Source organism: Andrographis paniculata, unplaced genomic scaffold (genome assembly GCF_009805555.1).
Source record: "Andrographis paniculata isolate CXL003 unplaced genomic scaffold, ASM980555v1 Contig46END, whole genome shotgun sequence".
In the NCBI taxonomy this organism is placed as follows: Eukaryota; Viridiplantae; Streptophyta; class Magnoliopsida; order Lamiales; family Acanthaceae; genus Andrographis; species Andrographis paniculata.
In genome coordinates, this window is record NW_026137580.1 from 4875520 (window position 1) to 4902905 (window position 27386).

The 27386-nt window shown below is 40.6% G+C and overlaps 3 protein-coding genes across 3 annotated transcripts; 1 reads left to right on the forward strand and 2 right to left on the reverse strand.

Annotated features, from left to right (window-relative positions):
* Positions 1–4886: 4886 nt before the first annotated feature.
* LOC127252498 (uncharacterized) lies at positions 4887–6365 on the reverse strand. The gene is made up of 2 exons (XM_051276691.1): positions 5963–6365; positions 4887–5677 (listed from the first exon to the last, which is right to left on the reverse strand). Exons 1-2 carry the CDS (start codon positions 6363–6365, stop codon positions 4887–4889), a joined length of 1194 nt encoding a protein of 397 aa, XP_051132648.1.
* Positions 6366–19705: 13340 nt separating this feature from the next.
* LOC127252536 (aquaporin PIP2-7-like) lies at positions 19706–21239 on the reverse strand. Its single transcript, XM_051276750.1, has 4 exons — positions 20804–21239; positions 20379–20674; positions 20120–20260; positions 19706–20005 (listed from the first exon to the last, which is right to left on the reverse strand). Exons 1-4 carry the CDS (start codon positions 21102–21104, stop codon positions 19886–19888), a joined length of 858 nt encoding a protein of 285 aa, XP_051132707.1. The 5' UTR covers positions 21105–21239; the 3' UTR covers positions 19706–19885.
* Positions 21240–23279: 2040 nt separating this feature from the next.
* On the forward strand, positions 23280–25816 carry LOC127252499 (uncharacterized). The gene is made up of 6 exons (XM_051276692.1): positions 23280–23311; positions 23507–24297; positions 24454–24659; positions 24733–25482; positions 25665–25667; positions 25772–25816. The coding sequence occupies exons 1-6, from the start codon at positions 23280–23282 to the stop codon at positions 25814–25816; spliced, it is 1827 nt and encodes a 608-aa protein (XP_051132649.1).
* Positions 25817–27386: the final 1570 nt, after the last annotated feature.

Below are 27386 nucleotides of genomic sequence, written 5' to 3' on the forward strand. Positions count from 1 at the left end.
ACTGAACGTTCTTGTGCAGCGATGTAAAGTGTCAACGGATGTCCAAGAATTGGCGTTGTCAGCCCTGGTAGCTTCGTCAAGTAGTACTTTGGAATGCCTTCTTGCATGCTTCATCCCAATGGAAAGGCACTTATTTCTTCATAATTTCGCTGAAAGGTTGACATCGTCCAGCGAGGTTAGAGATGAATCTTCTTATATATGCTAATTTTCCTTGTAAGCTTTTTAGCTCGTGGATGTTGCGAGGCTCAGATATTTTCGTGATGGCGTCTATCTTTGCCTGTTTAATCTCAATTCCACAACTATGGACAATGAATCCGAGGAATTTTCCGGAGATGACTCCAAAAGCACACTTGAGAGGATTTATTTTTAATTGGTAGCGCCTCAACCTTTCAAAAACCTTTCTTAAGTCTTGCAGGTGATCCTCTTTTCTCTTGGATTTGACAACCAAGTCATCAACATAGCACTCTACATTTTTGTGTACCATGTCATCAAAGATCGCTCTTTGGTAGGTTGCCCCTGCATTTTTCAATCCGAAAGGCATAAATTTATAACAGTAGATACCTTTCGGTGTACGAAAGACGATTAACTCATCGTCTTCAGGTGCCATACGAATTTGGTTATATCCAGATGATCCATCCATAAAAGAAAGCGCTTCATGTCCTATCGTTGCATCAATCATCAATTCAGTTATGGGTAAAGGAAAATCATCTTTTGGGCATGCTTCGTTTAAGTCCCGAAAATCCACACAAACTCGGATTTGTCCATTCTTCTTCTTTGTAGGCACGATGTTGAAAATCCATTGGGGGTATTTGACTTCATGGATGAATCCCAATTCAATGAGTTTGTTTACTTCATTTTCAATTTGAGGGATGAGTTTAGGACGAAATCTTCGTTGCGCTTGCTTTACAGAGTGAGCTCCCTTCTCACACCTAGATGGTGGACCGCAACTTTCGGGTTTAAGCTGGACATTTCTTTATATGACCAAGCGAAGACATCTTGGAACTCGTTGAGAAGTCGGGTGTAGGAATTCATATCATCCTCACCCAGCTCTTTGCTGACATAGACGGGTCTTGGGTGATCTTCAATTCCCAAGTTGATTTCTTCTAACTCGTCCACTGCAGCTTTGACCCCTTCTTCAAGCGCGGCGGGTGCATTTTCTGCATCTTCTTCTATCATTGTCTCTTCATCCCCTTCAGTGATGTAGCAAGATGATGCAACAATTTCTTCATTATCTTATTTATCTTCTTTGGGTTTGGTGAAGACAATGGTTTGCCATTTAGCCTTTAAAATTTTACCGCAATATATCGTCATTTTTGTTTGATGCGTCATGCGGGATGGAAAACGGCTTTTGGTTTCTCCATCCACCTCCACATATTTTGTTGATGTCGAATTCGTCTTGTTTTTCTCTTTATTGATCTTTGGTCCTAACCTTGTGAAGACAGAAGGTCTTAGCCTCTTGAAGACCGATACTCTTAGGGGTGAGCATTCGGATTTTCGGTTCGAATTTTGCCAAATCCGAACCGAAGCGAAATAACCGAAATCTGAAAATCCGTAATCCGAACTAAAAAAATCCGAACCAAACCGAAAAATCCGAAATTCTAAATATTTTTATTATTGTTTTTAATTTTTAAATTTCTTTTATATTTTATTATTATTTTATAATATTAAATATATATATATAATATATAAAAATTAAATATATTAAAATATAATTAATAAATTTGAGTTTTTTATATTAAAATATAATATTTTCTAATAAAATATTAAATATTTATAATAAAAAAATATTAAAATGTTATATTTCGGATTTTGGATTGGTTGGAATTTTAAGTATACCGATCCGATCCGATCCAAAAATCTGAAATTTGTTAAAAATTCAATCCGATCCAATCCGAGAATCCGAAAAATCCAAACCAAATTTTAAATTTCGGTTTGGTTCGGATTGGATTTTCGGATTTCGAATATTTTGCTCACCCCTAGATACTCTTGTATTATTACCCTTTTGAGGTAAATTGGAAGACAAGCTCTCGCTTTCGGTGATATGATGGTTTGTGACCCTTTTGATAGCAATGCGTACAGGAGCTTGTGGCATGTATCCAAGACCACCCCTTGAACCTTGGGTTGTCTGTGGTGGTAATTTTCCCAGCCGTGACTCCTCATTTGGATTATATCCAGCTTTTGTGTGAAGTTTGTAGGCTTTTGGGCCAAATCTTTTATCCTTTTGCAACAGTATAGCCTCTATTTTTTCTTCTTTTCCATTCCTTGTCTGTGAGGGAGAGATTGGGTTGAGCGGGGTCATTGGAAGAGTCAAATGTTTCAGAGGCCCAATTAATGAGTCTGCAGAACCTGAGGCGGATGCTTTTTCTTTATCTCTTGACTTTTCCCCCAAGTTTGGTTGTGGTGCTTTGACATCTTCATGTACTTTGGATTCTTTTGCTTCTGTAGAGAAATATTTGGCTTCCGCAAAGTGTGACTCAGCTTCTGTATATGGCTTTGTGTGTAACACCCCCAGTTGGCTCATACTGGAAATGCTACCGCCACACTGCATCATGAGGTCGTCACCTCCTACTTCGGGCCCCACAATACAGTGTTAAGGCTAAATTAACCATAAAAATGCATTATTATATAACAAAATCTGATTTATGAATATTTACAAAAGACACCCCTAAACAAGAGATTTTTCCGGCTAAAAATTTACATATAATACAATAGATGTAAGTTCACTCACTCAGCCCGTCTTTCTATATCCCGAGACGTCCCCTGTCCTGGAGGTGCCATGCATACCTGCACTAAATATTTTTCTTAAAAGCAGTCTAGAATTAAATCTATTTTAAGAACTAACGTGAAATATGTCATGTCATGCCTTTTAAAGTAAAGTCTAATTTCCATCAATCATAAAATACGTGTCATGTCATGCCAATAGTGAAATGATGCAACAAAGATATCAAACTCGACAACAATGCACATGCACAAATATATATACATCCGCCGAAGTGAGCAGCCGGAATAACCTTGGCTCCATAATAATAGGCTCACTGCATCTCTCTAAGTGAGTAGCCGGAATAACCTCGGTCCCGTAATAACAAGCTCACTAGACCATCATCAATAAATAGACGGAAAATCCTCGGCTCAAGGAAAGACCTGATAAACCCATAATAATATAACGGTCATCCGGTCACTTCCATATACGCACCATACGACTCCCACAATCAATACATGGATAGTCGAACATTGTCGCCATTAACCACAAGACGCCCCATAGTCTGTGATAGCGAAGATAGGATCCCCACTGACTAGCCCTATCCCGTGTAATATAGTAGAATCCGTGCAACTTGGAATCACCCAAGGGAAACCCGAAAACTCTACTCCTCCTCGCGCGCCCTAACGGGATCACGTTTGGAGTTTGGCATATGATCTTAAACTACCGGTAGACCTCACCAGTGATCAGTCCAATGAGTGGAACAACACCGAACACGAATGATTAGACCAAATACGTCTCAACTACAATGGGTCTAATCCCTGAATGACCGTACGACTAAGTCACCCAGTTGTCCAACTACTATCGTCCACTATCGCCAAAGTGTTACGATGCATCGGGGTCGAATATCCTAACCCCAGATGATGCACTCGCGTAGCACTATCGCACACGGCAACTAAACGATAGATCCATAAAATATATCCGATAAACCGTGCAATATGTGTGCAACATGCCAAATAAGTGAATTTACCGAAAAGGGCTGATGAGACAGCTCACCTATCCTCCTTTTCATAAATTCACCAATGCGATCAAATACGTATATCAAATATCATAAACCGTGAAGTCTCCCACATGCATACGCACACATATATATATAAATATATACATGCATTGACAAAATGATTCACATAATATCACATTAACATATTAATCAGAATCGCATACAACATGCATACCTAATTTCTTAAAATTAGATTGAATTCCTTACTACTTACCTCGTATCGATACTCCCTAACTTTTGCAATCTCACTCAAATCTCCTCCAACATACACCTGCCCCATTATTTACTCAAATCAGATGAGCTATATGCTTATTCATATCAGCTACCTGTTTATTCAAAAGCTAATTTCTATAATTAGCTCGTTGGGTTTCAAACTTATATATTTAGTAGAATACGATATTCTAAATATAAAACTCTTATACCTCAGGATATTTATATCGCCCGATTATTAAATAAAAATACTTAAAGATATGAATATACAGGCAGGTGCAGTAAACTGCCGTTTTCAATTCAGCTCGGATCGATACGAAATTCTCAAAATATTACGCTAGGACTACGAATAGGCTATCAACAAAAGAAATTAGTCGATTAAATAGCCAAATAGCCAGTTATGAATTTTTTGAAGAACTTCTAATTTAATATCACCAATATCAAAATTCATATTAAAATCCATAATTAAATTCTACGTATAACAAGGAATACAATACCGAAGTCGGAATCAAAATCGGACAGCTAAATCTTTTTCTTTCTTTTTTTCTTTCTCTTTCTTCTTCTCTGCCTTATTCTCCTGCGCGTTTCTTCTTCTCCTTCGCGTTCTTCTGCTTCGGTTCGAAGAAAAGGTAGGTTTTTTGTTTTTATATATATTATATTATTATTATTATTATTATTATTATTATTATTATTTTCGTTATTATCATCATATTAATCCTTATTATTATATTTTTATTATTATTATCAATTATTTTTTATTATTTTATTATATATATTATATTTTATATTTATCTTTATCGATATCTATCCGTTTAACAGTTTTTATAATTATAATCAATATATAAAATAGGAATAAAATTTATTCCAAAATATTAATTTTTTGATCCCAAAATATTATAAAAATATTTTTTGTTAATATTATTTTATATACTCCGAAATCGGGGCATACATTGTGTCTCCGAGAACTTTCTTTGTCACTCCATTTTGAGTGTATTTGAAGCATTGGTGCCACGTTGATAGAACTACACCATTCTCATATATCCATGGTCTTCCCAAAAGAACGTTGAAAGATGTCTTTGCATCTATGACATAGAACAAAGGGTTAGTTTCCATTTCATCGATTAGCAGTCTCAATCTTATAGTGCCAAGTGCTCTTTGTCCCTCTTGATTGTATCTATGTATTGTCATACGACTCTCGAACAATCGATCTACTGGTATTCTCAATTGTTGCAATGTGTATAGAGGAAGGACGTTGACTGCGGCTCCTCCGTCTAAGAATATCTGGCTAATCCTTTGCTCATGGATATAAACCACGACCAGTAATGGACGATTATGGGGTTTGGATCCTAACATTAAATATTCATCAGTGAAAGTTATCATGGCACATTCTTCACTCGATTTGTCTCCGACCGCCTTGCCATCTTTCTCAGTAGTGAGGCAATATGATTCTTCGTCTTTTATGTCAACTTTGAGAGACCCGAACATGATTGAAGTGACATTAACAATAGCAAAATCGTCTTCAAGAGTGATCTTTCCTTCACGAACCAACTCCATGACTTTGTCTTTAAAGATGAAACAGTTATGGATGAGATGTCCTATGACACGATGGTATTTGCAGTATCTTGGGTCATCAACCTTTCCAGCTTTCTCCGGTCTTTTTGAATTCGGAAGTTCAACGAGGTTTTCTCTGAGTAGATCGTCAAAGATGCCTGAGACGTCAGAATCCAGGAAATGATAAGTTTTGGATTGCAACTCTTTAAGGGTTGGCCTTGGAGGTCTGTCTGTCTGAGTTGACTGTCTTTTCCTTGCAACTTCCTTTTCTTTACTTTGGATCTTCACTGGTGCTTTGGTCGTCGCTTTTATGGCCAATGCTTATTTTCCGAAAGACTTGATAGGGGCATTGTTCCCTTTCTTTGCGGCATCATATCTTTCGTATCTTTTTTCTTTTGAAGATTCTTGAACTAGTGGTCTGTGCATCCTGCTTGAAGCCATACTTAACTCCATGTCATGAGCGCGGGTAGCAAGTTCTTCGAAAGTGCGGGGTCGGATCCCTTGCAGGATATATTTCAACCCCCAGTGCATTCCTTGGACGCACATCTTTATACCGGAGGCCTCGGGCAGCCAGTCTTTGCAATTCAAGCTCAGAATCCTCAAGCGGTTGATGTATTCGATTGTTGGTTCATCTTTCCATTGACAAGTATTGGTGAGTTCTGTCATACTGACGGTTCTTTTCGTGCTGTAGAACAGGTTCAAGAACTCGTACTCCAACTGCTCCCAACTGTCGATGGAACCAGCCTCTAGGTCGATGTACCAGTCGAAGGCGTTGCCTTTTAATGACCGTATGAATTGCTTCACCAAGAGATCGCCGTATGTCCGAGCGTTGTTGCATGTTTCCATGAAGTGTGCCACGTGCTGCTTTGGGTTGCCTTTGCCATCAAATTGTTAGAACTTCAGCAGTTGATATCCTAACGGCATCTTGAGGGTGTCGATCCTTGAACTGTAAGGCTTGGCATAAATATTTGTTGGCCTTGAACTTCCTTCAAACTCCCTTTTGAGAGCTCCTTTGATATACTCGTCAAGCTGGGATAGATAGATGAAAGAGTCGGATGATGTTTGAAACGGCATTGGTCCCGCCATTTTTTCTTTACCATGGCATTGATCCGTGGATGCTTCCGCTTCGTCTTAGGCCTCTCGAGCATTATGGCTGGTTGGTTCTGGCTTGTCTAGTTTTGCAAGCAGCTTTGCGATGACATTGTCTTGTTGCTGCGTGTCTTGAGATATCCCTTCAATGACTTTGGACAATGTAGCGAGTTGGTCTTCTATGTTTGAAGCGTTCGTGGTCATCACCGGGGCATAACTTGATGTAGCCGAATAAATTGCAACTTCATAAGGGGTGACCGGTGCGGAGGTACTCTTGAAGCTTTCGTCCTCCTCATAGAGTGGATTTTGCTCTGTGATTTTCAGATGTGCGTCCTTGGAAAATGACAGTGCTCTTTTAGCCATGCTTCGTGTCATCACTCCAGCATTCGTTGAAGCACTTGAGGTTCTTGATGTAGTAGCAGCGACTCCTTTGGCGGCGGCTAGAGCAGTAGCTTTCGACACAGCATTGGAAGTCTTGATCTTATAGGAAGCCATTGGTTGTTGAGAATTCGACGGAAAGAGAGATGAAAGGTAGGGTTGTCCCACTGGGCGTGCCAAAGATCTGTAGACAAAAAAATTGTGTTATATTTTTATAAACACAAAATCGTACAAATCATATTTAATTTAAATATATGCGTGTCCTATTCTCTATTCGGATCCTTTGATTCTCTTCCCGGGTTGATTCATTTTTCCAACTTGAATTTGGATGGCTCCTTTGATCCGAAGGGATTTGGTCTTCGGTTTGGCTTTGCCGCCTTTTGGAGGACTTTGGTATCCATGTTAGTGATTTGATCATCGGCTTTGGATTTTGATGTCTCATTTGGATGATCCAAGGGAATTTGATCTTTGATGAGGTAGATTTGGTGCTCCATAACGCTTTTGGCGGCGTGTCCCTTTGACTTTTGGATCGAAGAGGGCCGAGTTGATGCTTTGGCGAAGAACGCGACAAACATCTTGAAGCTTTGGGAGCAGCTTTAGAGGCTCTTCCTTGGCTTTGATGGATTCCTCGATGGCTTTGGGAGCTTTGATCCTTCCTCCGGCTCGGGCATACAACGAAAAACATTAACTTCATCGATTCATCAACCAATATTGGATCATTTTTCCAAATCGGTGACTTTTTTACGAAGAACGCTTCGAAGGACACGAAGAACAATAAAGAATATTGCAGAGAGTCTAGAGAGACTTACCCTTGCGCGAGTCTTCAAATGAACTTCGGTGTGTAATGAATTGGCCAAGGCTCCTATTTATATGGGTGTGTGGCCTTGGCTTCTTTTTCGGATGGTGTCACATGGCGCGTCCTGATTGGCCAATAAAAAGATTCTATAATCTTTCTTTTTCCATCAGATGTCGTTTTCCATTCTTGACGGATTTGATTGGGAATCTTCCTTTTCCGTCAAGATCTTTATATCATTGCCTTTTTTGGAAGATATTATTTATATACTTCATTTATTGACAAGATTAATTTATTTGCTGCCAAATTTATTATGGTTCTATTTATACACGTAATATTTGTACGATATCTTCCATTTTAAGCAGATTTTTGCATTAATAGTTTATATTTATTGTACAAAAATTAACATATGTGTATAATTAAGTACCATGTATTTATATTATTGAAATTTTATTTTCTTTCAAAATACATGATATTTAATTTAATTTAGACATTTAATATTTAATGCCTACACTACGTACAAAAAATAAATGAATACCTAATTATTAGACGAAGAAAGTAGTATTGTTACGTATGAAATTTAGATTTAGGTTAAAAAGCCCAAGGTAAAAAGAAAAATGGGTCTAGCAATCGAGTTGATTGAACGGGCCGAGGGGCACCGTGGAAACTCAGGAAAAATAGATATATTTCGAAGGAAATAGAGGGTCGGAAGGTCCGCAGGTCGGAAGGTCCTCAGGTCGGGAGGTCCGCAGGTCGGAAAGTCCTCATAACAGAAACTCCGCAGGTCAGAAACTCCTCAGGACGGAAAGTCCTCGGGACGGAAGGTCCTCAGGTTGGGAGGTCCGCAGGTCGGAAGGTCTTCAGGTCGGGAGGTCCGCAGGTCGGAAAGTCCTCAGGACGGAAAGTCGGGAGGTCTGCGGCTGGACCAGTAAGTCGGATGGTCTTTAGGTCGGGAGGTCTGTGCCTGGACTAACAAGTCGGATGGTCTTTAGGTCGGGAGCTCTGCGGCTGGACCAAACAAGCCGGGTGGTCTGCAAATCGGGAGGTTGGTGGTCGGACCAATAAGGTGGAAGAGTTGGGTTTGGGCCAAAGGGGCGGAAGGTCTGCGGTCGGTCCAAAGAGGCGGATACTGTTGAGAGCAAGTAAGAATGATACTTTGGTCGGTTGAGGGCACGTGTCAACATGAGAAGGGTTAGTAGACGGTTGAAAAAGAGACGTTGTAACCGTTCGGGCGATGGTTTCCAGTACTGTTTCTCAAGGTATATTTAAGAATTTGGATTTTTTTGGAGAAATTATCTTCAATCAACTTCAACAAAGCAAATTCAGATTCGGGGATCACCACTTTAAATTTCCAGCATTTTAATTTTCCAGTTAATTTTCTTATGTACCGTACAGTGTTTAGAGATTCCTAATCTCATGCGCTAATTAATCAAATTTAAGGATATTTTCCATATCTTTGAATTTTACTTTTTGTTTGTTGAAAAAATACATCAACAAATTGGCGATCACAGTGGGAGAAAGGCAAGATTCCCGATCCTACATCATCAGAAAATTTCATACGACTGAGGTCTGGCCGAATCATCAGAAAGATCAGTATGGCAGGCTCACAGCCTCAATCATCATCAGCACCGGCGGGAGAAAATGTTTCACCACCCGTCATGCCAAATCCAGGGGAGATTCCCCAACCACCTACCGATTGGTTGTCTTATCTTCAGCAAATGAACAATCAGCAAACTGTGGTTATGCAGAATATGTTGCGCGAGCAACAAAATCTGATGCAGAACATGTTAGACCAAGCATTATCAAGGGTTACTCTTCAACCCACCCAGACGCCGCCAGGGGCGTCACCATCAAGAATGCAAGCAAATTTTGCAGGGCCATCATATGTGGACAGCACACTTCCAAGCGCCACAACGTTCAACCGAATAGATAGGGGAAAGACTCCTCTGACTTTCCCAAATAATATTCCTTTTGGACCAAGGGTTGAAAATGTTCAACTGAACATTACAAGAGAGGAAAGGCCAGGGGGACATGTGCAGGATCCTATTCTTATTCCTGCGCAAAATCCCATCGATGTTCCTGATCATCAACATTTTCGTTTGGGTGATGAAATTGCTCACGTTTTGAGGGTTCAGTTTGGTCTAAATCCTCAGATGGCCAACCGACCTGCTTATCAGAGACCGTTTCCAGAAAGGATTATTAACGAATATCCTCTCCCAAGGAATTACAGGCCACCAGATTTTCATGTTTTTTCTGGAGAAGACGGATCCTCCACTATAGAACATGTGGGGCGTTTTACAGCACAGTTAGGGGAAATTGGTAACAATCCTTTTTACAAGTTACAACTGTTTGGATTGTCCCTAACTAGGACTGCTTTTTCATGATTTGTAAGTCTGCCACCTGTGCAGAAACAAACTTGGGAAGGTTTAGAGATGGCATTTCATGCCAGATTTTTCAATCCCTTACCAACGGTTTCTTTGACTGATTTATTGGAAATGAAACAATATCCAGAAGAGTCAGCTTCACAGTTTATTAAAAATGTGCGATTGATGAAAGGACGGTGTCCTACAATAATCAATGAGAAAGAGATGACCAACTTAGTGGTCCGAAATATGCATGGTCGCCTAAGGGATGCGCTCACTGCACATGATGTCGAGGATTTGGCAAGTATCGCATCCAAGGCTGGACGTTTAGAATCTCTTTTCAGGAAAAGGGATCAGAATTTCAGGCGTAATAAGAGCCAACATATGGCTAGTATGGAAACAGAGGCATGCGATTTTGATTATGATCAAACAGAGAAGACGACGGCCGAAATAATTTCAGGATAGCCTTATGTATGCTCTAAATTAAAGCCAGCACCAGGAACAGAAGCTAAAGGGCAACCGACCTTTGACAATTCAAAGGCCGATGAGATATTTGATATTCTGCTAACTGATGGTCAGATCCGAATTCCAAAGGGACAAAGGTTGGCTACTAAGGAAGAAATTAAAGGGAGGCCGTACTGTAAGTGGCATAACTCCTTCACACATAATACAAGTCAATGCACTCATTTTTGAAATGAGATCCAAAAGGCTATTAAGGCAGGTCGGCTCAAATATATTACTGTGGGAGTGGAGCAGCAACCATTTCTGAAAGTAACCACAACAATGGTTAATATACAAGCAACTTCCAGAAAGGAAAAAGAGAGTTCATCAAACAATGGCCGACCAGAGGAGAAACTCAAGGTCTGTGAAAAAACAGTGGCTGAAAAATGGGACAACCAAGATGGTTCTTTTAATGTGGAGTTAAAGGACCAGGCTTCGGTTCGGGACCACCCGACCAGGAGGACAGGTGCGGTCGGAAGCAAATGGACTCGAAATAAGAAACCTTTACCAATTGATGTGGATCCTCGCTTCCCAGGAATGAATCGTACTCAGATTTGGAATGCCAAGCGCAGATACGCTGCGAGATACAGAGACAAGGTCACGTCATCAAAGCAACCGAATGACACCCGAAGAGCTGCTAAGCATTCAGAGGTAGGTCGGTCCATCAGGGTCGTTTCATTTGAGCAGTCGAATGAGGCAGAGAAAGGTTGGCTCATCGGGGCTGCCTTATCAAAGCAGCCGACCAGCGTATGGGATATTGCTAATTACAAGGAGAGAGGTCGGTCCATGCAAAAGAAGGGTAAAGGCTTGTCTGATGAAAGAGCTAAGGGTTTCAGGTGTCAATATTGTGAGAAGGTTAACATTAACCCATCACTGGAGGAGTTTCGTTTGGAATCTTTGACTGTTCAACCTGAAATTGAAGTTGGAGACGAAATTCGAGAGAAGGATTCAAGGTCTGTCAAATCTCGACTAAGGCCACGTATCCCCTGCCGAATGACAGAGATTAATTGGGTTGAGGAGGAGCCTTTGTGGGCAAGTTTGATGGATGAGTCTATAGAAGAGCCTGAATAGGCAAAAATTGCTGATCTTGACTTTCAATCAGAGGCCCCTCCAATAATCTTCCCTCCCATTCCAGAAGGCATAGCATCTTATCTGAAGCCTCTGTACATTAATGCTCATATCTGTGGGAAACCAATTACGAAGGTTTTCATAGATAATAGGGCCGTCTTCAATGTAATGCCATTAAAGACTCTCAAGAAGTTAGGAAAGGGAATTCATGATCTATCTCCTGTGGATTTTGAGATGACTAGCTTTACAGGGCAACCGACTAGACCAGAAGGCATACTGGTCGCCTCCATTGAAGTCGGTCCAAAGAAGATTTCTTCTGTCTTCTTCGTGGTGGATGCAGATACCACATATTCAATCCTACTTGGACGAGATTGGATTCATGCATCTAAATGTGTGCCATCAACACTGCATCAACAATTGATGTTCTGGGAAGGCAACCAGGTCTTCAAAATGGAGGCAAATGACAATCCTTTTGGAGCATCAGAACAAGTTGAAGAATCAGTTTTCTATTCCGGTCATGTACTTCTAATGTATCAGATTTTTATGGATAATGACTACCCAAATAAGGGTTTTAAGTTCATTGGCCAGAATTCAATGTTCTTTTAAAAGAACAGTTGTATTATATGGCTCTTGAGTAAATCAGACCTACTTTATATAATACATTTCTTATGGAGGGTGCAGATTTACAAGATTGTAGTTTACTTATTAATCAGTATTATTTAGACCAGCTTTTAAAAAAAGTAGAAAAAATCAAAAATTTACATGATGTTCATTTCCAAGAAGATGAACAATTTCGTTGGCTTGATCGATTAGAGAAAACAGAGCCAACTTTTTCAGCACAAGATCCTTTGCTGGAATTTAATTTAGGAACCGACCTGGTTCCAAAAGTAATCAGGATGAGTGGTTATTTGTCTGAAGAGCAACAAACATTGATGCTTGAGGTTATAAGAAACAATGTTGATTGTTTAGCATAGGACTATTCAGAAATGTCTGGTCTGGAGCGAAGTCTGATAGAACACCGATTGCCTATTAAGAAGGATTGCAAGCTTTGTAAGCAATCTTCAAGACGTATGAGTCCTAACTTGATGCCTCAGATCAAAGAAGAGATTCAGAAGCTTCTCAAAGTGGGTTTCATCCGACCTTGCCGCTACGCAGATTGGTTGGCCAATATTGTACCAGTGGTTAAGAAAAATGGTAAGATCAGGATATGCATCGATTTTAGAGATCTTAATATGGCCACTCCTAAAGATGAGTATGTGATGCCTATGGCCGACATGCTAATTGACTCAGCAGCAGGGCACAGAATTTTCAGTTTGATGGATGGTTATGCAGGATATAACCAAATCTTTTTGGAAGAGGAGGACATTCACAAGACAGCATTTAAATGTCCAAGAGCATTAGGCATTTATGAGTGGACAGTTATGTCTTTTGGCTTGAAGAATGCTGGGGCGACTTATCAGAGAGCCATGAACTCAATTTTTCATGATCTCATTGGTAGGTCTATGGAAGTCTATATCGATGATGTTATTGTCAAGTCTTCTAGTTTTGAGGAACATTTGAGGGATCTTAAGGACGCTTTCAGTCGAGTGAAGAAGTACAAATTGAAAATGAACCCGACTAAGTGTGCTTTCGGTATATCAGCTGGGAGTTTTTTGGGGTTCTTGGTTCATGAGAGAGGCATTGAGATCGACGGTAACAAAGCCAAGGCAATTCTTACCAGCCGACCACCTCAGACGGTTAAGGAAATTCAAAGTCTGTTGGGGAAGGTGAATTATCTCAGGCGGTTCATTTCCAATGCTGCTGGCAAGGTCAGACTAATCACTAAATTATTGAAGGCAGGAGGAAGCCCCTTTGAGTGGGGACCAGACCAACAGATGGCTTTGGAGGCTATAAAGCAAGCATTGGCTCAACCACCTGTGTTGATGCCTCCCAAGAAGGGTCGGCCCCTCAAACTATATTTGGCAAATACTCATAAAGTGGTCAGTTGCTTATTAGCTCAAGATGAAGATGATGGAAAGGAAAGGGCAATTTATTATTTGAGCAAGACTCTCACAGGACCAGAATTAAATTATACAATGCCAGAGAAGATGTGTTATTCACTGGTGTTCGCTTGCACCAAACTTGAACATTATATGTTGCCCAGAAGAGTTGAGGTTATTTCAAAGGTTGATCTCATCAAATTAATTTTTCAAAGGCCTATGATGCAAAGGCCTATGATGCAGGGGAGACTTATGAAGTGGGCAATTAAATTAGCCCCTTTTGATTTGTATCATTCTCCCTTGAGGGCGGTTAAAGGTCAGGCAATAGCAGACTTTTTGGCAGACTTCACAGGTCATGAGGAGCAACCGACTGCGTGTATATCTTATGTAAGCACTCGAAATTGGTTAATGTTTTTTGATGGTTCTACCTCAGGAAATAGATCTGGTGCAGGCGTCTTGTTGGAAGGACCAAACGGTCAAAGGGTCAATTTGCAGCTGCAATTGGAAGATATGACCCATAATTCAGCAGAATATGAAGCTTTGATCTTGGGATTGGAGGCTTTGATAGCCAGAAAAGTTCAGTTGGTTATTATAAAAGGGGATTCTCAATTGGTGATCAACCAAGTAAACAAACAGTATGTTTGCAATTATCCCCACTTACGGAGGTACAGGGATTTGGTAGGTCGGTTGCTATCAAAGATCTCCGAAGTGATAACTGAGTTCGTCCCTAGAAAGGAGAATCAATTTGCAGATGATTTAGCTCAAAAAGCTTGCAAGGGAATTCTAAAAGATATGTGCGCAGAGGTCGGCCCTGAGACTGAAACAGGAGCCGACTGGAGGACTGAAACAGGAACCGACTGGAGGACAAAACTCGTCATGTATTTGCAAGATCCAGGAGCAAATGTACCAATTGGAATTCGATTGAAAGCTTTGCGATTTCAATTGGTATAAGGAGTATTATATAAAAAAATATTTGAATGATTGCTCTTGAAATGTTTGGGTCCCAAGCAAGCTTTGGAGGTGATGACAGAAGTACACAGTGGAATATGTGGAGCTCATCGAGCAGGTCTGAACATGAGATGGGCCATTCATCGCTTAGGTTTCTTTTGGCCAAAGATTTTTTTAAACTGCATACAATTTGCTAAGGGCTGCCAAGAATGTCAGAGGCATGGACAACTAATTCATTTACCAGTCACAGAATTGCAAGCTATGGTAAAACCATGGCCCTTTAAATCTTGGGCTATTGGACATCATTGGTAAAATCCATCCTCCCTCATCCAAGAATCATTGTTTTATTTTGGTTGCAACAGACTACTTCACCAAATGGGTGGAGGCGGTTGCTTTGAAAATTGTGGATCAAAATGAGGTGATCGATTTTGTGCTAAATCAGATCGTATATAGATATGGTATACCTCATTCAATAACAACCGACCAAGGTCTGGTCTTTACTGGGGAGAAGTTTGTAAGCTTCTTGGTAGAGTTTGGCATTCGTCTGAATCATTCTTCGCCTTATTATTCCCAAGCTAATGGGCAGGCAGAAGCAGCTAACAAGATTATCATTGGGATCATCAAGAAAACGATTGAAGGGAACCCAAGGAAATGGCATTTGTTGTTATCTCGAGCCATATGGGCACATAGAAATAACAGAAGTTCTGCCACAGGGTTTTCACCATATCAACTCACTTTTGGACAAGATGCTGTGTTGCCAGCCGAAGTGCAGGTCTCATATGGACGCACAAGCTTTACCAATGATGAATTTACTGAAGAATATCAACAAATGATACTGCAGCAATTGGAAAGTTTGGATATTAACCGACTTCATGCAATTGATCAGATTGTGAAGCAAAATGAGATCAGGGCCAAGACTTATGGAAAGAAAATCTTTTACAGAACATTCAAAGAAGGAGACTTGGTCTGGAAGACTATTCTTCCAACATATAAAAAGGTTGATCAATTAGGGAAGTGGTCTCTGAATTGGGAGGGACCATTCATAATTCAAAATGAGATTGGAAATGGTGCCTTTATTATCATAAATCAAGAAGGTAAAAGGGTACACGACTGTATTAATGCTAGATATCTGAAGAGGTATTTTCCTGCCTTTTCAGATTACAAGAAAGCATGAAACAGTAAGTTTTCAGAACCCATTTGCCAAGGGTTCGAACCTAACAAGGGTTCATTCATTGTCAGATGTTGAGTCGTGCAGAGGATTATTTTCTTCTGAGTTAGAAGCTTCATTCCAGTGATTAGGGATTACTTCTAGGTCTTCATCAATAAGGTCCTCTAAGCCAGGTCGGTACTTCTCTCACTGATCTTGCATCTTCTCAAGATCATAGTCAATTCGGGCTTTCATGTCTGTTATGGCTTGGCGTTCACGATCAAAAAGAGTGCGAAATCTTGAAAAGACTACACGTTGGTTGGAGAAGGTGTGATCCCAGCCAAGGTCTAGAAGTATGGCTGCCACATGATGTTCAATCAAATCCATGTGATGATCAATGTCGGGGAGGCGACTTTGAATATCCCGAAGGGTCTCATATCCTTCTAGCACGTTTTCCATCAGGCGTATGACACGATGGATGGTCTTTCTGCCTCGTTGGGAAAACCTGAATTTGAAATCCAATTGTTTGAGGATGCATACAGGTCTTCAGCATGACCTCCAACTGGATGATTACCCACGAAAAAGGGTTGAATGACACCTTGCCAATTGTTTACAGGAATATGAGGACGGCGGGGTGGCATTTTAATTTCTGTTGGCAGGTGTGTTCAAGGTTTGATTTGTGAGTAAATATTTATCTGCTGATTTGTAAGGACTGCAAATATTTATAAGGATGTGGAAGTGGATTTGGTTGGGACAAAGGTGATGGAACGGGGAATGGCCAAAACAAGCCGGATGCATAACCAATATACCTTTTGCATGGGTAGAAATGGCTATCATTTCGATTATCAGTAAGGATGGCAGTTATGATCGGATCAGACGCTTGGAGGTTATTACGACCTAAGCAAAGTCGGTTAAGGGCTACTCCTAGAGAGCGTGGGGGCAATGGGGGGATGACCAAGTTGAAAGGCGTCGGGAAAATAGAGACGGAACCATAATTCCAAGAACCAAAAAGGACCCGACGCAGCAGTGTCTAATTTTTTACCATTTTTATCAGTAAGGCGGGCACTGACCCTGGATAGCCCTTCAAAGAGATTGGCAAGGAAAAGGGTGCCTAATGAGAAGAACCGACCCGAGGTTATGTGTATAGCAAGATCAAGATGAGAAGGGAGGACACATTTCGAAGGGGAAACTACTACATACTTATAGAGCCAAAAGAGCAGGAAGGCTGTGTGTTCTCGGTCGGTTACAGGGGTCCTGTCTGCTCCTTGTTGGTCGATTAAAAATTTAGTCCAGCCCCATTCTTTCACATCTGTCATAGACCAGCCCAAGTGGTCTGAGTTGGGCTCTTGCCCATCTAGGGCACCCATTACAGGGTCTTCCCCAACGATTGGCAGATCAGCGATCATGGCCACATCCATGAGGGTGGCGCCGACAGGGGCTGTTGGAAGAAGGAAGGTACAAACCTCAGGGTGCCAGAACGCTGCCATGGCTAGGAGGACTTTCTCATGTAAATGACATGGGAGAGTTGACAGACGTATGGCCTGATCGATTTGTTGAGTTTTCCATTGACCCTGGTAATGTTCTGCTACTCTTTGGTACCAGGTGAGGTATGGATCCTTGGGGTCCGTCAAGTGCGTTTTGATGTTGTCATGGAGGCGGGTTGTGTTGTAGTTAGGGTTGTTGATCTCCAGTAGATTTCTTGCCTCCAAGACTTCTCTCATTCGGTTGGAGTCTTCAGGAGTAGTGCAGTAAAGGCGAACAGTTGGAGTGCGCATTTTCGTCGGTACGAGAGTGGTTTCAGGGATTGATCCGTCGACGGGGAGTGCAGGGATGTATCGATTCGCCATGGTTAGAGTTGTAGAGATTATGATTCAGAAAGGCTCGTATTGAAGAAACGACCGTTTTGTGGAATCAGGAGCGTTGCAGTAACTGATGCAGTTGCCAAGGTGATTTCGCAGTAGGGTTGTGGTTTGTGAACTTCCAAACGACGGTTGAGAGATGGCGTTTGAAAGTCCCTTGGCGGCGGGCAAGTTGTTACGTATGAAATTTAGAATTAAGTTAAAAAGCCCAAGGTAGAAAGAAAAATGGGCCTAGCAATCGAGTTGATCGAACTGGCCGAGGGGCACCGTGGGAAACTCAGGAAAAATAGATATATTTCGAAGGAAATAGCGGATTGGAAGGTCCGCAGGTCGGGAGGTCCGCAGGTCGGAAAGTCCTCATAACAGAAACTCCGCAGGTCGGAAAGTCCGCAGTTCGGAAGGTCCGCAGGTCGAAAGGTCTTCAGGTCGGGAGGTCCGCAGGTCGGAAAGTCGGGAGGTCTGCGGCTACACCAGTAAGTCGGATGGTCTTTAGGTCGGGAAGTCTGTGGCTGGACTAACAAGTCGGATGGTCTTTAGGTCGGGAGGTCTGCGGCTGGACCAAACAAGCCGGGTGGTCTGCAAATCGGGAGGTTGGTGGTCGGACCAATAAGGTGGAAGAGTTGCGTTCGGGCCAAAAGGGTGGAAGGTCTGCGGTCGGTCCAAAGAGGCGGATACTATTGAGAGCAAGTAAGAATGATACTTTGGTCGGTTGAGGGCACGTGTCAACAGGAGAAGGGTTAGCAGATGGTTGAAAAAGAGACGTTGTAACCGTTCGTGCGACGGTTTTCAGTACTGTTTCTCAAGGGATATTTAAGAATTTGGATTTTTCTGGAGAAATTATCTTCAATCAACTTCAACAAAGCAAAGTCAGATTCGAAGATCACCACTTTAAATTTCCAGCATTTTAATTTTCCAGTTAATTTTCTTATGTACCGTACAGTGTTTAGAGATTCCTAATCTCATGCGCTAATTAATAAAATTTAAAGATATTCTCCATATCTTTAAATTTTATTTTTTGTTTGTTGAAAAAATACATCAACAATTATATTTTTCATCTATCGAATTAATATATATAAAAACATCAAATCCAAACCAAACGAATAAAGTTAAAAAAACACAAAATTTCAAACTCATTTTAAAATTCACGCAATTACTGCAAACCCCTTCAAAAGAAATAAAAATATATATTTTTCAATAGTACAAATAAAAACAATACTTTCAATTGAAACTAATTGAACAATAATTAATCATTCTGTAAATGATAATATGCATGTATTATTGGAGATACAAAAGTCGAAGTAAAATATAAACGGTAAATAACTAAAAATTATATCAATAAAAATAATTTTTTTATAATACAAAAAAATTATAAATATTAAAATTTAAAATATATAATTATATACTCTCTCCCTTCGTATTTACTTATATGGATATTTAATATTAAAAATATTTTTATATTTATATAAATTTTTATATAAAATATATTTTTATTAATATTATAAAATATTAATTGAAATATTTTTATATTTTTTTTAATTTATATTTTTTTAAATATAATATTTAATATTCAAATATTAATATTAAAAAATAAATAAAACTTTCGAATAGGATGAAAATAGTATATTTAAAAAAAAAAAAAAAAAAAAAACATCTTATAAACCGATTAAAATAAAAAAAATATAAATATTTTATGTAGGACGAGAATGTATTATACATTGAAGCAACAAAACTGGAATTTAAATTAGAGTTGATATGATTCCAACAGTCACCTAACACTTGCTGACATCATCATTTATAATTATTAACACTAACAGACTGGCAATCTTATCTACACTCTCCTCATCTTCCAATTGTCATACGGCGGCGCTGGCGGCGGAGGCGCATGTCATCCATCCATCCATCCATCCATCATTGGATTGCCCTCGCTGTCTCCTTCCTTCCTTCCTGTTCTCCCTCTGCCTTAATTAGATCCAGGAAAATGCTGAGAGATATCTATCATTGAGGCAATATGGATAAGATAATACTCCATTAAAAGAAATTATCAGATTCCCAACAAAAACATTCACAACAACATTCTCCTCTAATTCATTTAACGCAGTTCAATCGTCAACAAATACATCAATTAATTAATAATAATAAATAAAATTCACACACACACACACACACACACACGAAACAGACGAAGAAAACAAAGCGAGAGAGAGACCCATGTAAAAGATAAAAATCAATCAACAATTCAATTCAATTGGCAGCGTTGCTTCTGAAGGAGCCCAAAGCCTTAATGGCGCCTGCTCTGAGTACGAACTGGTGGTATATCGCTGCCCCCAGTGCTCCCAACGCAGGCCCTACCCAGAATATCCACTGCACATCCATTCATACAATTACAATTACAATTACAATTTACAGTTACTTCCCCAAATTAATGATATAGATGGAGTCGATTCAATCAAACAAATCAATTCAATTGCTGCTTACGTGGTCATCCCAAGCTTTGTGGTTGTTGTAGATGACAGCGGCCCCGAAGCTCCTGGCCGGGTTGATGCCGGTGCCAGTGATGGGGATGGTGGCCAAGTGAACCATAAACACCGCAAATCCGATGGGGAGTGGAGCCAGAACCTGTACGCCAAAACCAAACCAACACTTTAATAACGACTAGGAGCTGAGGTGAGGTTAGAATGATGGCAGCTTAGATATATATATATATATATATAATGAAATCTCAATAATATTTCACCGGAACGTGAGAGTCACGCGCGCTGCGCTTGGGGTCAGTGGCGGAGAAGACGGTGTAGACAAGCACAAAGGTGCCGATGATCTCGGCGGCGAGCGCAGTTCCGTTGTTGTAGCCCGGGGCCACCACGTTTACGCCGCCGCCGTACCTGTTGTAGTAGGTCTTCATGAAAGCTTTCACCAGCCCCACGCCGCAGATGCCTCCCAAACTCTGGAATATTATGTACGCCACAGCCCTAATCAGCGACACCTTCCGCCCCAGGAACAGCCCCAGCGTCACGGCCGGGTTAATGTGTCCGCCTGCAGATATCATCATCATCATCATCATCCAATTACTCCCCAATCATCTAAACTAATACTACTACTACTGTATCAATCAATCGAAAGAAACTACGACTATTGGAAATTGTGATTTTTGGTAGTAGCAACCAGAAATGCCGGCGGTGCAGTAGACGAGGATGAAGATCATTCCGCCGAATGTCCAGGCGATGCCGAGGATGCCGATGCCGTCGCATAGATCGGCGGCGTTGAGCTTCTTGTGGCCGATGACGGCCGCAACGGAGACGTAGAGGAAGAGGAGGGTGGCGATGAACTCGGCGATGAGGGCACGGTAGAAGGACCATTGCTTGATCTCATCTAGGTCGAAGAGCGGGGCAGGTGGAGGGTCCTCGTAGTCCTTGTGGGGAGCGGCGGCGGCGGCGCCCGGCTCTTCGCTCAGCTCCTTGGTCATGGCTGCTGCTGCTTCTTCTTCTTCAACTTTGAAGATAAGCTAAGCTAAGCTAAGCTAAGGTGGTGGGCGCAGTGAGAGAGAATTGTGTAGATGGAATTGTTAATCCACTGTAGAGTAGAGTAGAGTAGCAGAGAGAGACAGAGATATAGCAGCATCAGCATCAGCATCAGCATCAGCACGTAGAGGGTGTGGACGGACTTTTGGATAAGGTCGGGGCTATTTCCGGGAATAAGAAAAATATATCAATACAGTACTCCCTCTTTTCTAAACACCATGCAATATCTTTTTTTGTTACGTTTCAAATATTTTGCAATAAATAATTAATTATATTTAATATCTCTCCATATTTTATCCCATCATAAAATTCAAATAAAAAAATAAAATATATATTTTTCTCTCCATTACATTACTTAATTTTTAAATTATCCTATTTAATACTATCCACCTAAAACCTTACGTGTCAAAAATAAATGTTGCATCTTATTTGGATGGAGAGAGTACTAATACTGTTATTATTATTATTAATTTGTAAATATATACTATTCTCCTATGCCAATTTTTTTTTCCTATCAATTCTACCATTTAAAAAAAATAAAAATTAACGAATCTAATAATAATTAAATATCAATTAATTAAACGGACAATTTGGCAAAAATCTCTCTGTCCATTTATCATTTGGGATTCAGTCCCTAATGATAAAAAATTGTTCTGCACTCCCCCCTTTTTCCTTCTTCCTTCTTCTTCCTCCCTAATCGTATTTCTCTTCATTCTATTTCTCTTCGCGCAAAAAATTCTTGTCAAGCCGTTGTCCTCTTCCGTGAGCTCGAAAGCCACATCCCGCACAGGTAAGGTTCTTAATTGTTCGCCCGATTTTACATCGCCGCTTCTTGTCTGGTTCGATTGAAAAATTTCCTAGGGCACTCTCCGAATTCTGTTCCGGTTCCCTGTCGCCGGCGGTCGGTTGATTCGGTCGAAGAACTACCGAAGGCTGTCACCGGTTCCGTGGCCCGTATTTCTTGGTCTCCGGTGAAATTAGATGTACCAAGTGTGTTTTTGTGTCGGTTGATTCGGTCGAAGAACTACCGAAGGCTGTCACCGGTTCCCTGGCCCGTCTTTCTTGTTCTCCGGCGAAATTAGATGTACCAGGTGTGTTTTTGTATCGATATCTTAGTTGGAAAATTATTATCTGGAAGAAAATGTTTGGGTATTATTTTGGGTGATTTTGATAATAAATTTTGTTGTGAAATGGGTAATGTGTTGCTATTGAGGATCAAGACATTACTAGAATTCCGTAAGAACATATGATTTTAGTGTATTTTGGGTAAGATTATCTAATCGCCCATACGACCTAATATAGTTCATACATTCATCGGTTGGATCGCTAGGTTCCGATGGACATGGAGCAAAGTAGTCTGAAATTATTAATTATATGTTCCTACGAAGGTGAGCATCATGTAATTCGTTTAGAAGAGGGCACCACGCTGGAGGATCTTTACCGGAATATATCGAAAAGATGGAATAAAGTGAGTATTGAGGCGGTAAAACTCCAATATATTGCACCTATTCAGAAAAGCTACGTGACGTTATTGTGTGACGATGATGTCGCCAATATGTGGAGAATGCATATCTTGTTAAAGGTAATGTTTGTGGATATGATTGCACGGTGCAGAAGCGAGCACCAGAGCGTGCCTCTCCGAAGCACGGTTGGACGCAGGTACGTTACTCATCATTTGTAATTAAGTAGTCTTTATTAAACTTTGTTATAGAATGCAGTCACAATTGTTCCTTATGAAAGAATGCAGTCTGTAAGCACTTATAATGCAGTATGTAAGAATGCAGTCTGTAAGCGCTTATAATGTCATGTTCAACACATCTAAAAACATATTGTTTATAGGTTACGTTAGTAATAATTCTTTCATGATATTGGCATACAACAATACCGTGGTATATTGTTGCGATGTTGTTTGTAGGTAGTAAGTATCCACCTCCGCGATTTTGTAGTAGCGCGGTGCAGAACGAACCACTGAAGAGATTGTAAAGATATGTAGTGGGGATATAACGTCTTGAAGGTATTTAACGATTTTCACTCCTTCTTCACACGCCACTGTCAATATCCTCTAGCAATCCGGTTTAGGTAGGTGTACCATGATCGATGCGTTGAAATTTCTGTAGCCCATGGCATTTACTGCATCACGTAGCCTGCTACGGTGAATAGATGCAGTTGTTCTTTTAAATACCCTGGATGACACGGTAGGTAACCATAGACACCGTGGACATACTCGGTTGAGTAAGATGGGTACCCATGTTTTTCCATTTACTCTGAAAATATCTATTACCATATAAAATTAGAACTACTTACATCTGATATAATTTTCATTCTTATTATTGTATTTGTAATGTAGGGGTGAGGCCGAATGTTCTGGATTGAACGAAGATTGCGCCGATGGTATCTTTATTCCCGACGAAAGTACTAGTCTAATTGCAATGCAGAGATGCATTGTCGGGGAAGGGCAGACATTCAAGGGACCGCAGGAGTTTAGAAAGTTACTGAAGAATTATTCTATTGCCACTCAGAAACACTTCAGGTACCAAAAGAATGATTCGAGCAAAATTATTGCGGTGTGCATCGACAAAGGCTGTGGTTGGCGTATTTATGCATCCTTCCATGCTCGTGATGCATCATTCAGCATTCGTAAGTGCAATTTACATCACACATGTACTATGAGTCTATTGCAATCAAGAGATCATCCAGCAGCCGATGCGAACTGGATTTCTGAGGTCTACAAAGATAAGATACGTTCTATGCCAGCGTATAAGGCATCCGACATCCGGGAGCATATCCAAACAGATTATGGGATTGACGTGAAATATCATAAAGCATGGCGTGGCAAAGAGAATGCGATAAGGGCAATTAATGGTGGAGGTAGAGACAGTTTCTCACAACTTCCGTGGTACTGTCATGCACTTCGGGAGTCAAATCCGGGAAGTATTATAGACTGCGAAGTTGAGCAGGCAACCAAACGTTTCCAACGCCTTTTTGTTTGTTTAGGTGCATGCCGGCTGGGTTTTTTTAGGGGTTGCAGGCCCCTACTCTTTCTTGATGGGACACATATAAAAAACAAACACAAAGGGTGTCTGCTAAGTGCAATTGCAGTGGATGGGGATGATGGGATGTTTACTTTAGCATTTTCTGGTACGTAATTTGATATTAGCTACAGTTGTCATTTTGTTAGAATGCTGGGTATAGCTGTTCGTGTATGCTGTTTTCCATGCTCTCTTTAGGCACGTATGTACCCTTATACGTTGGAAACCTTTGTATTTATTTGTGTTCTTATTTGTTGACTTGCAGCTGTGTCTACGGAAAATGATGAAAATTGGGAGTGGTTTTGCTGGAAGCTGCGATCTGTTTTAGAATGTGAGGGACGTACGGATTGGAAACAGTACACATTCTTCTCGGATCGGCACTCGGGTTTACTAAAGTCAATCTCGTGCGTCTTTCCCGGAGCACATCATGCGTACTGTCTCCGACACTTAGTGGACAACTTCCGTACCCAGGTATATGTACGTCAATATTAATCTGTAATGAACATCACTGGTTATGATCAGCCATAAAATGTCTTTTTTTTAGGTTATGCGGAGATACCCAATGCATAATAAGAAACGATGGACCGCTGTCTTCAATAAGGCCGCCTATGCTCCGTTGAGGAGAGATTTCGAAAACCACATTAGTTCTGTGGTCGAATCAATGCCATTGGCCAGGGACTTCATTACCCAATCACACCCAGAATGTTGGGCAAATTCACTATTCAGAGGCACTCGTTGGGGAATAATAAATAATAACATTGCTGAGTCATGGAATAGTTGGGTGAGATCCGCGAGGTCAATGCCATTCGTTGGGATGTTGGATACCATTAGAAGGCAAGTGATGGTAATGATGAATGAACGCCGCGAAAAGTCGGAGATAATGCACGGAAGGCTCTGTCCAAAACAGGAGAGCAAGTTGGCACTATCGTACATGGCGTCTCGACGGCTACAGTGCAGTTCATCCTCTAGAACTGTATTCGAGGTAACAGATTGTAATGAAAGATACGCAGTCGATTTGGAGGCGCGCAAATGCTCTTGTCGAGAATGGCAAATGTTCCGATTGCCCTGCAAGCATGTCTGCGCTTGCATTGAAAAATGCAGTATGTCAATTTATGATTTTTGCGATCTTTACTATAGCATTGAATCTTACAGAAAAACGTACCAGGAGCCAATAAATCCCGTACCGACGCATGATATGGACGTGATTGTTGAAATTCAGGCGGACCAAATTCACCCTCCTCCGTCGTCTGTCCAACCAGGCCGGCCAAAGAAGCGAAGGTTCGAGTCCCAGCAGGTAAAGAATGCACGGAAATGTGGTCGTTGTGGGCGTCTTGGACATAATAGAAGAAGTTGCAAGCAACAAATAGCTTAGCGAACCTTTTTTTCATTGTACATCTTTTTGGCTTCCAGGAGTATATATTAAGACAGTAGGTACATATTCAATAGCTATATTGTAATTGTTTTTTGTGTCTCTAGGATGTAACCGGTTGGATCCATCGACTTATTTGCAGTAGTAAGTGGTATGTAGCCCTCTCACGCAGGTATATGATGAAGTTGTGAAGGTTCATAGTTATATTCTGCAGGTATATTTTTCATGTACTGAGGCATTTGATGATGTAGCTCTGTAGGGACGGATGGTTAATGTAATCTCTAATTGTTTTGAAAGTACATGCTATCCTATTTTTGGGTTATTACTAGGAGGTATAGTTGTTGTATTAAACTCGTCATACTAACCAAGTGCATGTGTCATACAACTTAAGTATTTGTTGATGCCTTCTTTAACCATCAGCAGTAAATACATGCTATTTGAAGAAAAAAAAAAAAAGGACCGTTTCCCCAGCCACAGGTAACCAGGGCATACATAATTGCAACTGAAGTATAATGTCACGGTTGTTGTAAGTACGCAATAGCTTACAGAGGGTATATGAATAATGATTCCAACATATAGGGTTGCGGTCCGAGTACAAACCATATTTTATTTTGTTTATACATTATTCTAATTGTATTACCGTGTAATAACTTGGAGGCGTAGCATTGATTAAAATTCAGCACACAGCTACGTACCAGACTTCCATATGCCACACAACTATATTGCGGTTATATTATCGTGTCTATTCTATTGTGTTCTAATTCAATTAACGGGTAAGCGATGTAAGTATAATCTGTGGCCTAAAACACGCCATTCAAGATTATGGGGTTGACGAGCAACACTACCATGGTTAAGCCAATACACTCTTACCATCAGTTCATGAATATTTTAAGAGAAAAGGCCGAGTCCCCACCCGTAGGGTACCAGAGCATTTGAAATGGTAACGGAAGTATAAAGGCTATTTCCGTAGGTACATAATAGATACTATAGGGTATTTGTAATAATGACTCCGTTACTTATGCATCTGAGCTAAGTACCAGACTCGCTGAACGAGGTACACAGATTGCGTATGCGGGCATCTGTGTTGTAGTTGTAGGTATCCTAGTTGTAGGTATAGTAGCACTTCTCTGTAACCACGTGTTGCTTAGCATTCCGCAGGAAATAGTTGATTGTAATCTAGACGTTGGCCCACACGCAATTACCAGACACCTATGTCCCGCACAAATATTTTGTTGTAATATGATCATGTTTTTTTAGTATTGTTTGTTTTAAATTAACGAGTAAGCCCTTGCAGTATCTCCGGTCGATTAAAACATGGCGTCCAGTAGGGTTTTATGAGAAACTCCGACACGGTTGAACTGATTCAAAGTGAACGCTATTTCAGTGATCAGTGCAAAAGAAATGACCAGTCCCACAAACGCAAATGACTGGAGCATGTAATATATAAATGGAAGTACATACTAGTTTTCCGTAGGCACATAAAAGCTATCAACGGGTATCACCACACAACGCAGGTATATAATGAAGATGACAAATCAATCCACATAAAAGATATTTACCAATTCCATCACCTCGATACACAATGCAATAACTTCCCAGATCAATCCAAATTGAAGACATTAAACAAATCCATCACCTCCACACAACACAATAACTTCCCAGATCAATCCAAATTGAAGACATTAAACAAATCCATCACCTCCACACAACACAATAACTTCCCAGATCAATCCAAACTGAAGACATTCAACAAATCCATCACCTCGCCACACAACGCAAAAACTTCCCAAATCAATCCAAATTCATTACATGTGTTAACCTGCCCTATT

Coding starts and splice junctions, on each gene's coding strand:
- LOC127252498 (XM_051276691.1), bottom strand. CDS start 6,365: ATGGAAACATGCAACAACGCTCGGACATACGGCGATCTCTTGGTGAAG. Junction 5,678..5,962: donor CGCTCATGACATGGAGTTAA/GTATGGCTTCAA, acceptor CTGACGTCTCAG/GCATCTTTGACGATCTACTC.
- LOC127252499 (XM_051276692.1), top strand. CDS start 23,280: ATGGCATTTACTGCATCACGTAGCCTGCTACG. Junction 23,312..23,506: donor GCATCACGTAGCCTGCTACG/GTGAATAGATGC, acceptor TTTGTAATGTAG/GGGTGAGGCCGAATGTTCTG. Junction 24,298..24,453: donor GTTTACTTTAGCATTTTCTG/GTACGTAATTTG, acceptor GTTGACTTGCAG/CTGTGTCTACGGAAAATGAT.
- LOC127252536 (XM_051276750.1), bottom strand. CDS start 21,104: ATGACCAAGGAGCTGAGCGAAGAGCCGGGCGCCGCCGCCGCCGCTCCC. Junction 20,261..20,378: donor CGCGTGACTCTCACGTTCCG/GTGAAATATTAT, acceptor TTTGGCGTACAG/GTTCTGGCTCCACTCCCCAT. Junction 20,006..20,119: donor ACAAAGCTTGGGATGACCAC/GTAAGCAGCAAT, acceptor ATGGATGTGCAG/TGGATATTCTGGGTAGGGCC.